The 15,639-nt window shown below is 39.2% G+C and overlaps 1 protein-coding gene across 6 annotated transcripts in view; it reads left to right on the top strand.

Annotated features, from left to right (window-relative positions):
- MSI2 (musashi RNA binding protein 2) overlaps nt 1-15,639 on the top strand; it is a 934,763-nt gene that overhangs the window by 691,660 nt on the left and 227,464 nt on the right. For all 6 annotated transcript variants that reach the window (XM_075336584.1, XM_075336585.1, XM_075336583.1 and 3 more), the window contains exon 10: nt 8,795-8,869. In XM_075336584.1, the coding sequence (XP_075192699.1) occupies nt 8,795-8,869 (75 nt within the window). The remainder of the gene's footprint in view (nt 1-8,794; nt 8,870-15,639) is intronic.

The following is a 15,639-nucleotide window of genomic DNA, read 5'->3' as shown; positions in this document are numbered from 1 at the left end:
TTTAAGCTGCATACGTTTTCCTATTTCCGTCTGTATGTGAGTCATTTGTCTGAGCATCTTCATTTTCTCCTTTAGTTGCCTTATATTTATAACATCCCTTTTAACCCGTTACAAAAAGTGACAAGTTTGACATTAAAATCTACTTTATTTTTTATTTTTCATAGCTCTGCAAGTATTTTTTTTTCTTTTGCATTTCCAGCCTATTTGCTGACTCGTGTGTGTCCATAGTCTACAAGCAAACGCTGCGTAATCTAATTCTATTGTCATATTCCTTTTTTTTTCTTTTTTTTCAATATATCTTGCTAACATACATTGGATTTCCTGATGGTAGCCCACAAGGCTTTCTCTAGCACAGTTGCACCAACCATCACCAGTGGGTTCACATATGGAACCCTTTTCCTCTGTTGACATCCAAAGTGCAATACTACAAGCAAGTATTAAAGCGCACCAATCACCAAGATTTTCCTATATAAACTAAAACCAGTGCTACACTGGCGCTATCATGCTGATTCTATACATACCTTTAGTGGTCAGATTGGATGTATAGGTTTTGAAATACAGGCAAGTAAAGTTACGGAAATGTACAGCTTTTTGATTGGCAGCAGCTGCCGAATAGCTAATATGTGAGTGGGGTTTTGCTATCTATTCCCGCCCCTGTCTGCTGCCTGTCCTCTGTAGATGCTAGACTGTATGGGCTCCTTCCAGATATGAGTAATTTCTGTCACGTGATAGGGGCATGTTAGAAATGCAGCCCATACAGTCTAACATCTACAGAGGTGATATAGCAGACAGGGGCAGGAAGAGATAGCAAAACCCACCTCAGCTATTAGTTATTCGGCAGCTGTTGCCAATCAAAAAGCTGTACATTTCTGTAACTTTCCTGAATTTCAAATACTATACATCCTATCTGACAACTAAAGGTATGTATAGAATCAGCATGATAGTGCCAGTTTAGTTTATATAGTAAAATCCTGGTGATTGGTGTGCTTTAAGCTCCCAAGATCAGATTTTATCTCTGCTCCCTACGATTACATGTAATATTAGTGGTCATTTCTTCCTACAGAGATGGTTACAGATATCATGATGTCATGTAATTTTTTTCTTTTCAAGAAGGGTTAGCAGGTAGAAATGGCTATGTTTGTATTATGTAACCATGGAAAAAGTTTTTTTAATCAAATTGTATACACAAAACAGTACTGCATTTGATTACTGATGTATTTCTCGATCACTACAAGATTTACTGTGCTATTTTTGTTAATATGTTTAAATTATTGTTTTAAACGTTTGGGATAATTTGGTATGTTTTTACTTTTCGATAAAGCCATTCTTGTACATATTTGAAATGTTAAAACTACACAAAGAAATGATGAAAGATCACAGAGTTATAATAAAACAATTTAATTTATTTTTATTAAATATATTAATTAGCAAATTTCATTAAAATAGTAGTGAGTGTGCATACAGACTGGTAAAAAAAAGCTTTGTGCAAAATGTACGTCTGGGTCTGTGGGCCTTTAGTTGGTGGAAGTTTTTATATCGTGGTATGTTACGTGTTGTTATAATGTAACTTTATTGTTGTATTTCGGTCCTAAAGATGATATTATTTTTGATATTAAAACATTATGCCACCCAGGGCTGTGGAGTCGGTAAGCCAAACCTCCACCTCTATTTCCGACTCCATGACACGGACTCCCTCATACATGGCTTATGTTTAAGTGATACATTTACTGTAGTAAAATGGTAACATCAGGCTTTTAATTATTGTTATAATACAATAACCAAGCTGTTTAGATAGAACATAAAATACTGAATATTTATTGGCATACAACTTTAGAGCACAAAAAACTTTAATTGTAAATATGCAATACACTATACAGTAAGTGGAAAAAATAGTTTTCCATAAAATGTATTGAATAAACATTTGTGCAGTTTGTGAATTTATTCATCAGATCCTCCTGCATAAATGACCTCAAATCTGATATAATTATTTTAAGGCTGAAGAACAACCTCTCTACTCTAACTTGAGTTGGTGGCAAAGTGGTAACCACATGATCAGCACCTCTAACAATTTCAGGGTATAAAGGAATGACATCATGCATAGTCAGTTTTAATGAACGTTTGAACTCTTCTATTTCTTTGAGAGCAAGTGAAAAATGTTGCTAAAATATGGTCAATCTTTTACCCTGCGACAACACTTTGCTGCTCCATGGCGTCCAAATATTTTTCAAAATTACACTCCTCATCTGATGAGAATGAAGATATGGCAGCGGTAGCACTGACAGGATCCAAGTCCTCTTGCTCTTAGCAGTCCTGTAGCCGCTCATCCTACTTATCATGTACATAAAGTGCAGCACAGATTAATCTCAACTGAACGCCTAGATCCTTTGATCAGGAATAGAACAGAAAATGTATATAGGACATTTCATAATATTCAGCACATTCTGCATTGAACCCCTGTACCTAATTTATTATATATTTTAGAGGTTAGTCCATTTTATACAGACTCCAACTCCACAGGCCTGATGGCACCGTTACCTTCAGATATGATATAATTACCACCATTATGCACTAATCCAGATTTGTGCCTTTTACTTGTAACCTGTTTGTGCACTATTTTAATGTAACTTTGTAATTAATATATTTAATAAAATATAAAAATAATATGAATATATTTAAAAAAAAATCAATTGTTTTGATATGTCATCATTATTTTGTGTAGATTTAACTTAAGGTGAAAGTCCATGTATTACCCTGGGTGAGAATTTTTGTTTTTGTGTGAAAAATTTTGAAATATTACTGAATGGTTTCCACAAACTTGACTGCAGTTCATTTCAGCCCATTTAGCTTTGATAGTTGTGGGTGTAAACAGGAATATCTATGTATATGATTTGATTACTACAGCATGTTTTATATAAGCATGTGTTATTTTTATTTTAGCAATTTACTGACTGGCAAAAAGACTAGCGAAAACAGTAACATTTGTGAAGTCTGGTAGTGTTAACATACGGTCCTGACACCAATATGTCAAATGGGAAATTATCCCATAAAAATAATGCAGTACAATATCTTCTGTTCTAAGTCAGAAAAAGCTAAAACCTGAAGTTGCTTGTATCAATTCTATTAAAAGATAATCTGTTTAGAAAGAACAACTTACCCTTTACTTTGCTGATCCCTCCCCCTTGACAGGGTAGTGTTAGATTTACCCATGTTATTGGTTCCAGTCCCGTTTAAAAAATCAGTGTTAGCCTAGATTGACTTCAAATGTGACATATGTAAAGGTTTCTTTTGCGTATATTCTTTATTAAACCAAACACAATAAATATAGAAGTGTTCATAAACCATAAACCAAAAACATCATACTCCTAAAATTAAATTTATTAGAAAAATATCGCTTAAAAAATACTCAGAGATACAGAGTATAATAACTCTTATATATACACATAAACAGTCATGTAGTAGTGTCAAAGTGAGTGGAAGGTCAGAAAAACGTACCACACCTGCTGGTGAGGGAAGGGGGACTAATTGTATTGAAATGAGTGAGCCTATAGTGACAAGACTCTTCATATATGATACATAGCCTGTAGAAATGGAGGGTAACAGGGGGAATATCTCTCCCTCTCTGGCAACTGCCTACCAGCGGAGGTGCACCTTAAGTTGTTGGGTGCCCCCCGCTCCACGTCGGCTGTCCCTAAGCTTTCCCTCTAACCTGCAAGTCGCAAAGAGACCCACCACCAAAGCAATAAAAGTGCAAAAACTAGTCAAAAAGTCATTATGAGATCTTAATAGCCCATAAGACTAATGATAATACAAATTTGGGAATCAGTATGTGGTTTTACCAAAAATATCAATATAAAAGTAGCCAATACTAGATGATGCATAGATACACATATATCATGATGTATAGAAAAAATGAACTTATGATCCCAGCAAGGGACTTATCTGCTGGGGTCACTACTGGCAGTCCAAATTCCTGATTACTGCTGACAATCCAACATCCCGACGCGTTTCCCCCCTGAAGAGTTATTTTCAGGGGTTCATCAGGGGAGACCAAGGATTTTCACCATATCCGAATACATCAGAGATTGTTATAGGATAATATCTAGACAAAGGGAGATCACATTCCCAAATTAAGACATGAAATCACATCTCAAACTAGACAGTTCATTCTCCATAAGGCAATACATCAGCCATAAATACCTTAATGTCTTTAGCTTCCTGATTAATAACAGGTCGGCATCAATCGCCTGCGATGGAGGCAGATCATATGAGTGGTAATCCCAACAATAGTGTTCCAGGTACAATGACCATGGTAACCTGAGGCCAAAAGCGGTGCCGCCAGCTCAATGATGTATTTTATATAAGAGCCAGCAGCCACCTAGGAGGAACTTCCTGTCCTCCCGACTACTACCGGAAATGGCCGCAGTATAGTACAAACCACGCGGCGGGACCGGAACTGACAGAAGATGGCGTGTGACGTCACTTCCGCTCCCGCGCGGGCAGACCGGAAGTGACGTCGGAGTCATCCAACGCAACATCCGCTCCAGCATGGAGCAGTACGGCCAACCGGAAGTGACATCTGCCGATCAGACGTCACCTCCACTCCTGTACAAACATGACAGTGAGTGTTAGAAACCTGTATATAGATGCATAAATACACTATGCTGTAATGTGGCTAATAACATAAATTTGATACATAGCCATCCAAGAAACAACAATGATGGCCAGATAAACCATGCCTCTTAGGTGACCATAGTAATATGAATAATAAGTAGGGATTACACTAGTACTCAATATGTCGTACAATCTCTGATGTATTCGGATATGGTGAAAATCCTTGGTCTCCCCTGATGAACCCCTGAAAATAACTCTTCAGGGGGGAAACGCGTCGGGATGTTGGATTGTCAGCAGTAATCAGGAATTTGGACTGCCAGTAGTGACCCCAGCAGATAAGTCCCTTGCTGGGATCATAAGTTCATTTTTTCTATACATCATGATATATGTGTATCTATGCATCATCTAGTATTGGCTACTTTTATATTGATATTTTTGGTAAAACCACATACTGATTCCCAAATTTGTATTATCATTAGTCTTATGGGCTATTAAGATCTCATAATGACTTTTTGACTAGTTTTTGCACTTTTATTGCTTTGGTGGTGGGTCTCTTTGCGACTTGCAGGTTAGAGGGAAAGCTTAGGGACAGCCGACGTGGAGCGGGGGGCACCCAACAACTTAAGGTGCACCTCCGCTGGTAGGCAGTTGCCAGAGAGGGAGAGATATTCCCCCTGTTACCCTCCATTTCTACAGGCTATGTATCATATATGAAGAGTCTTGTCACTATAGGCTCACTCATTTCAATACAATTAGTCCCCCTTCCCTCACCAGCAGGTGTGGTACGTTTTTCTGACCTTCCACTCACTTTGACACTACTACATGACTGTTTATGTGTATATATAAGAGTTATTATACTCTGTATCTCTGAGTATTTTTTAAGCGATATTTTTCTAATAAATTTAATTTTAGGAGTATGATGTTAATGCGTATATTCTTTACCCCTAATAAATGGAGAATAATTGAAATTATTTATTTCTGGCTCTAAAATTGCTTAGTAATGTACAATGTTATCTTTTACGCACGAGATATAAAATTACTATGTAAAATTGTGATTGTTTTACAAGCGGTAGTATTCTTAAGGTACCGTCACACATAACGAGATCGCTAGCGAGATCGCAGCTGAGTCACGGTTTCTTTGGACACAGTAGCGATCCTGTTAGCGATCTTGTTATGTGTGACACCTACCAGCGATCAGGCCCCTGCTGTGAGATCTCTAGTCGTTGCAGAATGGTCCAGGCCATTTTCTTCAAAGGCAATGTCCTGCTGGGCAGGACCAATCGCTGTGTTTGACAGCCCCCATACAGAGGTGGATTCCGCGTCTGACAGCCCACAGCGTTTTCCCTCACACATGTGCTACTGAGGAAGGTCCACATAGGACCGAAAACGTTTTGTTACGCACATGAATAAATATTTCTTCAAATCATCTTGGGAGTGCCTTGTATACTTCTCACTGTTTGGCTTTGGAACCTGAAGTGCACCCCAATATCTCCTAGACGCATATATAGGAAGTGCCATTCTCTTCTTGCTACTGTGTGACAGGGTCACAGTGACTGCTGAGATCGTTATACAGGTCGCTACTGCGACCTGTATTGTTCCTGCATCGCTGGTAAGATCTGACTATGTGACATCTCACCTGCGACCTCCCAGCGACTTACCTGCGATCCCTATCAGATCGCATCGTTTTCGGAATCGCTGGTAAGTCGATGTGTGTGACTGGGCCTTTATAGTGTTGTTCTTATCAACTTTTAAAGTTATCCCCTATCGGATAGCCTCCTGATCACTTTGGGTCTGATTGTAGTAGCCCCCCACCTATCCTGAGAACCAGGGGCTCTGAAGACCTTGAAATAAAGCTGAGGTCAAACTACCTCTTTGTTCTTTCTTAATGGGAACACTGGAGAATGCCAAGCACAATGCTCTGTTGACCTTTGACGCTTGGTTGATCTTTGGAGATCGAATTAGTATAAGTGAAAAAGCCATGAGTATGGTTATCCTCCAATCGATTCAGCCAGAGCTAACAAGAGCTCAAGATCAGTAGGGGATCCCCAGTGATCAGAAAATGATCCGCTATTGTTTGCGTAGGAAATAACTTTCAAACTTGAGAACATCTATTTAAGCTAAATAAAATCCATTTAAACTAAATAAAGCTGAAATCGAACTACCTCTGTTCTTTCTTAATGGGAGTGCTTGAGAATGTCGAGCACAGCTTTCGGTTGATCTTTGGCCATTGTATTAGTATAAGTGGAGTTGCCATGCGTATCGTTAACCTCCACTCCATTCAGCTGGGGCTCATGAGAGCTCAGGATTGGTAGGGGACCTCGACTGTTGGACCCCCAGTGATCGGAAAATGATCCTCTATCCTTTGGGTAGTAGATAACTTTCAAACTTGAGAACATTAATTTAAGCTACAACAGTGTTCATTTACTACCAAGCTAGTTTAAAGTTGCCAACCAATGTGGCAACATCTCCTGTCTCCTTAGCAAAATTTGGCCAGTGCAATGAAATGTAAAAATACCGCTATTTCTGTAAGTAAAACAAATAGAACTACTTAAGCTGCTGATGTAGCTTCTGGCTTAGTAGAATATTGCAATTTCAGGTTTTGATTAAAAACTTTTTTTTTTTTTTTAATTTATATTTTGCCCAATTCTTTGAGAAAATGCAAAGCATCTTGCTTCCAGCTTCAAACATATATCTTTTGGTCTAAATACGTCTATTTCTAGGACTTCAATGTTATCATTTCGTTTTTGTTATTTCATAAAGTGTATCGCATTTCACAATCTAGCACTGATATGTTAACTATGGTACTTTGGGCTCCAGGGATAAAGCATTACTAGTACCTTTATCTCAAGCTGTCAATAGCGGTAATGCAAAGTACATTCATTCTAAGCTTTCCAAATGTCACCGCAAACCTGTGTTGTGTTTAGCTTCAGCGCTTGGCATTTACTCTTCCAACTTAAAGGTGTGGACATTCATCTGGCGCGGGGTGCCAAAGTGCATTTAATTACTGTGCGTGAAAAGTCAGCCACTTCTTTGGATTCAATACAAGGGAATTAACCCTTTCCAGTGTGTGTGCAGCGACGAACAACTCAGCAAGGCATTCTATTGTTGTGTCGCATTACGAGATATTCAAGGCCTGAGATATAGAATCAGTGAGGCAACGATACCTGTGTAGTAGCGATATTTTATCTCCGACAACCAGGCAGATGGAAATCTGCGTTCTCTGGGGATAGTCTCTCTGCTTCATTTGCTGAAACTGTGGATGTTTAGTCCTTTAGATGGATGTTAGACAATATTGACACAACTCTTGTGTGTCTGTTTTCTCAGTCCTGACATTTGTGAACCTTAGAAGACCTCGGAGTCATATGTTGCTGCTTCAATGTTGACAAGGATCATAGAGGTTGGGTTAAAATGAGTCCAAGCGGATGAACCTCCATGCACATTTCACAAGGCTCTGTGGTTTCCTTGCTACAAAGGAAAACTAATTATTTTTAGGAATTATACATAAAAAAAAACCTGTAGAAGGCACAGTTCAGAAATAACACCTCTAAACACCAAGCACCTGTTCTTTTAGAGTTGTTCTAAGGGAAACAACTAAATAGTACATGAATAATCAAAGCCTGTAAAAAGAAAAAAAGACAAAGCACAATAAAGGAAACCTTTCGTAGATCAAAGCGCGATAAATTAATGTGAACTATTACGTTCTACTGCTTAGAACACCTTTGTATGGAAGCTTTTCAGCCTTTAGACCAAGGTCCCTTTATAGGTTTTTTTTTCCCCAAGCTTTGTTTTAATGGTTTGATTTTAGAAAATAAAAAATTTGTTGAACGAAAGATGACATTTCTTCGAAAAAAATCATCGTAAATTTTTGAGATATACAGAAAAAGTGTTATGACATACATTGACTAAACTACATAGAGCCATATTTCATTTCATGTTCGTTATACTCCATTATACCCACATGCATATTGATCCATATTTTCTTGCCACTTTTTTATTTGTCAGCTAATAAGACTAGAGTACCGGTCAGCCTTCAAGATGAGCAGTCTTAATTACGGTATTTGGCAAATTTTCTGTTTAGTTCTTGATTTCATTTTTTTTTTATGATTGCTGTACACTAGGAAATGTATTTATTTATTTTTTTGCATTATTCATTATTAATGCTTTTCTTTTTTTTCCCTTGTAGGTTATCCAAATTTTGTTGCAACGTATGGCAGAGGATACCCTGGATTTGCACCAAGCTATAGCTATCAATTTCCAGGTAGTCATTTTTGTAATTCTATTTTATGTTCTAATATGAATCCATATTAGTTGAATGTATTTCTTCTAAAAATATATACAAAAAAATCTACAATGTTTTAAAGGTTTAATAAAGTGTCATAGTTTTAAAAGTATTTTGGGGTTTACAATCTGCCTCTATCACCTGTACTTTGCACATATATTTGATGCTCCATGATTGACATTCTAGAATGATTGAACAGAACCTTGGTTTTGTAAATGTTGAAGGAGAGGAAATGAAATTTATTACTATGTACTAAATTGTAAAACACTGGGGAAAAACTGTCACTGAAAAAGACTTGGGTGTGGGTGGATGACAAACTAAACGGTAGTGACCAGTGTCAGGCAACTGCTGCCAAGGCTAATAAAATAATGGGATGCTTTAAAAGAGGCATAGATGCTCATTAGAACATAGTTTTACCACAGTACAAGTCACTAGTGCGACCACACCTATAATACTGTATACAATTTGGGTCTCTGGTCTATAACAAGGACATTGCTGAACTAGAGCCGATGCAGAGAAGAGCAATAAAAGTTTATTAAGGGGATGGGTGGACTGCAACACCAAGACAGGTTATTAAACTTGGGGTTATTCAGTTTGGAAAAAATAAGGCTTAGTGGCAATCTTATTACAATGTTTAAATGTATGAGAGGACAGTAGAGACCTTTCTAATGATCTTTTTACAACCTGGCCTGCAACGGAGAAAAGGGGGTTTCTACTATATATAGAGGAAAGAAGGTTTAATCATAATCACAAATGGAGTTTCTTTACTGTAAGAGCAGTGAGACTGTGGAACTCTCTGCCACATGATGTAATGGTTGATTCACTACTAAATTCAAGAGAGGCCTGGATGTCTTTCTTGAAAAATATAATATTACAGGTTATGGGTACTAGATTCTGTGATTGGTCGTTGATCCATGGAACAAGTCTGATTGCCGTATGTGGAGTCAGAAAGGATTTGTCCCCCTAATATGGAGCTTACTGTCTGCCCCACGGGGTTTTTGCTTTCCTCTGGATCAACATGTTAGGTTAGGTTATTAGTTGAACTCGATGGACTTAAGTTTACCTTCAACCTGAAAAACTTCGAAAGTATGAAATTTATTTCTATGCGATAGTTTATTCAACTCTAAGGCTGGCGTCACACACTACGATACATCGGGCGATATGTCGTCGGGGTCACGGATTCCGTGACACACATCTGTCATCGTTTGACATATCGTTGCGTGTGACAGCTACGAAAGACTGTGAACGAGCAAAAATACTTACCTTATCGTTGCTCGTTGACACGTCGTTCATTTTCATAAAGTCGTTCCTCCTTCTGCGCTCCGGTTGTTCGTCGTTCCCGTGGCAGCACACATCGCTCCGTGTGACACCCCGGGAACGACGAACACAGCTTACCTGCGTCCCGCCGGCAATGCGGAAGGAAGGAGGTGGGTGGGATGTTATGTCCCGCTCATCTCCGCCCCTCTGCTTCTATTGGGCGGCCGCTGTGTGATGTCGCTGTGACTCCGAATGTCGCTCCCCCTTCAGGAAGAGGATCTTCTCCGCCCACAGCGAGGTCATTCGGGAGGTAAGTACGTGTGACGGGGGTAAATGACTTTGTGCGCCACGGGCAACAACAAATTGCCCGTGACGCACAAACGACGGGGGCGGGTGCGATCGCACGATATATCATCCCGTGTAACGCCGACCTAAGAGCTAAAGTACATTGTGCTGGCCTTAATGTACCTATACATACTATCATAATGAATATTTTTAGAATAATTATTGGAGCTTATATTTTTTAAATTGTATTTGTATATGGACTCTAACTATGCAAATTGCCTCTTCAGAGAGAACGAGGACTTGAACTCTAGAGCCACCTTTTGGAAGTTACAATCCTAAAAGTCAATATTGACCTTTTAGCGAGCATTGTCATATGACTTAAAATATAAGTCAAACCAGAATTTGCAGGCACTATGTTTCGGGGTACTTCCCCTTGTCAGTGTAAAGTATGAGATCTGATTTGGCTAGGTGAGAGGTTAAGACTGGGATCGAAGAGCTGATGTTTCTCCTTGTGGAGGGTGATATGCCAGGTCTGGCATGCCAGTATGAGGAGACTTAAACGCCTTGCATGCTCGTCTGGAAAATTAAATATGCAATTTGCCTTTTTAGAGAAGAAGACGACTTAAACTCTAGAGCCACCTACTGGAAGTAGCAATTCTAAAAGTCAATATCGACCCTTGAATGAACTTAGTCAATATTGACTTTTAGGATTGCTACTCTGACCTGTCACTCTACACAAGGAAAAAGCATGCCCCATAAATCCCATATGTGGCCTGTTAAAAGTAACAAATCCAGGTTCATTTACGCCACCAATACAGACTTTGCTGCGCTAACTCTATACCATACTAATAAGATTACCTTCTTATAGAGGAAAGGATTCCCCTATTATTTTTCCATATGTAGTTCACAGCAATTATGTATTGATTTTAAGGCTGACTGTCCAGGTATGTCATATGTTGTAAACTACATTATCTTTAAAGAGATGTTCTTGAGACTAGAGGTTAAGGCTTAAATGGAACTTGACAAGTTCCCCATGCTCTCTCCCCCCCACCCCCTTGCCACATCCCCTGTTTACTGGACTGCATAGAGACAGATATCAGGGGGCTGATAGCCATAAACAGCCTGGAGCAGGCCATGCCCCCTGTTCTTGGCAAGAGCATGGAGCGTCACACTGATGTGTGATGTAACGTCCCAGACTGGAGGCGGAAGCAGCAGCTGTATTTATTCTGAATTACAAGTGTTCTAAAGATACAGTTAGGTCCAGAAATATTTGGACAGTGACACAAGTTTTGTTATTTTAGCTGTTTACAAAAACATGTTCAGAAATACAATTATATATATAATATGGGCTGAAAGTGCACACTCCCAGCTGCAATATGAGAGTTTTCACATCCAAATCGGAGAAAGGGTTTAGGAATCATAGCTCTGTAATGCATAGCCTCCTCTTTTTAAAGGGACCAAAAGTAATTGGATAAGGGACTCTAAGGGCTGCAATTAACTCTGAAGGCGTCTCCCTCGTTAACCTGTAATCAATGAAGTAGTTAAAAGGTCTGGGGTTGATTACAGGTGTGTGGTTTTGCATTTGGAAGCTGTTGCTGTGACTAGACAACATGCGGTCTAAGGAACTCTCAATTGAGGTGAAGCAGAACATCCTGAGGCTGAAAAAAAAGAAAAAATCCATCAGAGAGATAGCAGACATGCTTGGAGTAGCAAAATCAACAGTCTGGTACATTCTGAGAAAAAAGGAATTGACTGGTGAGCTTGGGAACTCAAAAAGGCCTGGGCGTCCACGGATGACAACAGTGGTGGATGATCGCCGCATACTTTCTTTGGTGAAGAAGAACCCGTTCACAACATCAACTGAAGTCCAGAACACTCTCAGTGAAGTCGGTGTATCTGTCTCTAAGTCAACAGTAAAGAGAAGACTCCATGAAAGTAAATACAAAGGGTTCACATCTAGATGCAAACCATTCATCAATTCCAAAAATAGACAGGCCAGAGTTAAATTTGCTGAAAAACACCTCATGAAGCGAGCTCAGTTCTGGAAAAGTATTCAATGGACAGATGAGACAAAGATCAACCTGTACCAGAATGATGGGAAGAAAAAAGTTTGGAGAAGAAAGGGAACGGCACATGATCCAAGGCACACCAGATCCTCTGTAAAACATGGTGGAGGCAACGTGATGGCATGGGCATGCATGGCTTTCAATGGCACTGGGTCACTTGTGTTTATTGATGACATAACAGCAGACAAGAGTAGCCGGATGAATTCTGAAGTGTACCGGGATATACTTTCAGCCCAGATTCAGCCAAATGCCGCAAAGTTGATCGGACGGCGCTTCATAGTACAGATGGACAATGACCCCAAGCATACAGCCAAAGCTACCCAGGAGTTCATGAGTGCAAAAAAGTGCAACATTCTGCAATGGCCAAGTCAATCACCAGATCTTAACCCAATTGAGCATGCATTTCACTTGCTCAAATCCAGACTTAAGACGGAAAGACCCACAAACAAGCAAGACCTGAAGGCTGTGGCTGTAAAGGCCTGGCAAAGCATTAAGAAGGAGGAAACCCAGCATTTGGTGATGTCCATGGGTTCCAGACTTAAGGCAGTGATTGCCTCCAAAGGATTCGCAACAAAATATTGAAAATAAAAATATTTTGTTTGGGTTTGGTTTATTTGTCCAATTACTTTTGACCTCCTAAAATGTGGAGTGTTTGTAAAGAAATGTGTACAATTCCTACAATTTCTATCAGATATTTTTGTTCAAACCTTCAAATTAAACGTTACAATCTGCACTTGAATTCTGTTGTAGAGGTTTCATTTCAAATCCAATGTGGTGGCATGCAGAGCCCAACTCGCGAAGATTGTGTCACTGTCCAAATATTTCTGGACCTAACTGTAGTAGAACTGCAGCGGGTATCTAATCTTTATAGTGTGAGTACAGGGACAATGCAACATTATTTTTTATTTCCCCAGAGTACCCCTTTAAAAATTAAAATAAATAATACTCACCTTTACCGATTCCTTCCAGTTTTCCTTCTGCTGCTTACTCAGTTCTGGGTGATCTGTTGTCCCGTGTCTTATCCCTAAGGCCCCTTTCACACATCATTTTTTTGCCATCAGTCACAATCCGTCGAATTTTGAAAAAAAAATGGATCCGGTGACTGATGCCGCTTTATCCGTTTTTTTCTCATCAACTTGTATTTGTGAAGGATAGCCTCACGTCGAAAAATGTTTGTCCATCGGACGGAGACGACGGCTAAATTAACGTTTTTTGTGTACGGCGAAAAAACGGACAGCGATGGATCCGTCGCCGTCCGTCATTTGGTGCAATGGAAGCCTATGGGCGCAGGATCCGTCGTCATCTGTCAAATGACAGAATCCTGTGATGGATTCTGTTGTTTTTAACTGAGCATGCTCCAATTATTATTTAGCCCCCAGCTAGTCGGATCCGTCACATCAGATTAGCCACAATCTGCGACGGATCCGTCAAGAAAACGGATTGTGAGTGATGGCAAAAAGCTGATGTGTGAAAGGGGCCTAACACATCAGAAATGACTGGAAATACCCTCTTAGCTAACCAGTTGCCTCAGCAGTTATCTGTCAGCCAGAGGATGACTGAATGGGCATTTCCAGTCATTTATGATGTTTTGAAACTGAATCCTCAGTGACTAAATAGGCACCAAAATTAGACTTGAGCCTGCTAAGGACAGTGAGGGTGAGTTTCATATGCAGTATATTACAAAAGTGAGTACACCCCTCACATATTTGTAAATCTCTCATTATATATTTTCATAGGACAATACTGAAAATATGACACTTTGATACAATGTACAGTAGTCAGAGTATGGCTTGTATAACAGTGTATATTTGGTGTGCCCTCTACATATAATGCAACACAGCCTATAATGTCAAAATCGCGGGCTACAAAAATGAGTACACCCCTAAGTAAAAATGGCCAAATTGTGTTCAATTAGGCATTTTTTTCCTTGGTGTCATGTGACTCATTAGTGTAACAAGGTCTCAGATATGAATGGGGAAGTGGTGTGTTAAATTTGGTGTTATCAAATCTGAAAAAAAGAATTGTTGCTTTACGTAAAGATGGCCTAGGTTATAAGAAGATTGGAAACACCACAGCACAGTTGTTAAGACCAATACAGCTTTTTTACCAAGACAGGTTCTACTCAGAACAGGTCTTGCCATGGTCAACCAAAGTAATTGAGTGCACATGCAAAGGTTGTCTTTTCAAAATAGATGTATGAGTGCTGCCACCATTGCTGCAGAGGTTATAGGGTGGGAGTTAGCTTTTCAATGCTCAGACAGTACGCCACACACTCCATCAAATTGGTCTCCATGGCTGTCATCCCAGAAGAATGCTTCCTCTAAAGGTGATGTACAAGAAAACCCAAAGACAAGCAGACTAAGGACATGGATTACTGGAACCATGTTCTGTGGACTGATGGAGACCAAGATAAACTTACTTGGTTTAGATCAGGGATCTCAAACTCAGCTGGGTGTCTGGGCCGCATATAGGAAAAAAAAATTGAGAGGGGCTGCATTCTCTGCAGGACAAAGTGACATTTTAAAATTAATTCATGGGTTTTTTTCTATACATCTTTGGATCACTTTTTTAACATTTTTTGCTAGTTTATTATAACAAACCTGCACTTTTTGTTTACTTAAGTTTCTATATAAAAAAAAAATCAATTTTAATGGCAAAAAAAACATGCTTTATTTTGAATTTTATCACCTTCTTGTAATATTGTTTTAAAATTAGCAGCATCATATAGTAATGTTAGCCAACATCTTGTAGTAATGTCCCCATCTGTGTGCTCTGTAGTAAGGTACTCATCCTTGTGGTATTGTGCCCATCCTTGTAGTATTGTACCCATCCCTGTGCCCTTTAGTATTGTGCCCAGTAGTATTGTGCTGAGCCCTGTAGTATTGTGCCCAGTAGTATTGTGCTCATCTCTGTAGTATTGTGCCCATCCTTGTGCCCTGTAGTATTGTGTTCATCTCTGTAGTATTGTGCCCATCCCTATAGTATTGTGCCCAGTAGTATTGTGCTCATCTCTGTAGTATTGTGCCCAAAGTATTGTGCCCATCCTTGTGACCTGTAGTATTAATAATAATAATAATAATAATAATAATAATAATAATAATAATAATTTATTCATTTATATAGCGCTATTAATTCCATAGC

Source organism: Anomaloglossus baeobatrachus, chromosome 2 (genome assembly GCF_048569485.1).
Source record: "Anomaloglossus baeobatrachus isolate aAnoBae1 chromosome 2, aAnoBae1.hap1, whole genome shotgun sequence".
Lineage (NCBI taxonomy): Eukaryota > Metazoa > Chordata > Amphibia > Anura > Aromobatidae > Anomaloglossus > Anomaloglossus baeobatrachus.
The sequence above is the reverse complement of the archived record's forward strand: the minus strand, read 5'-3'. Positions and strand labels throughout refer to the sequence as shown.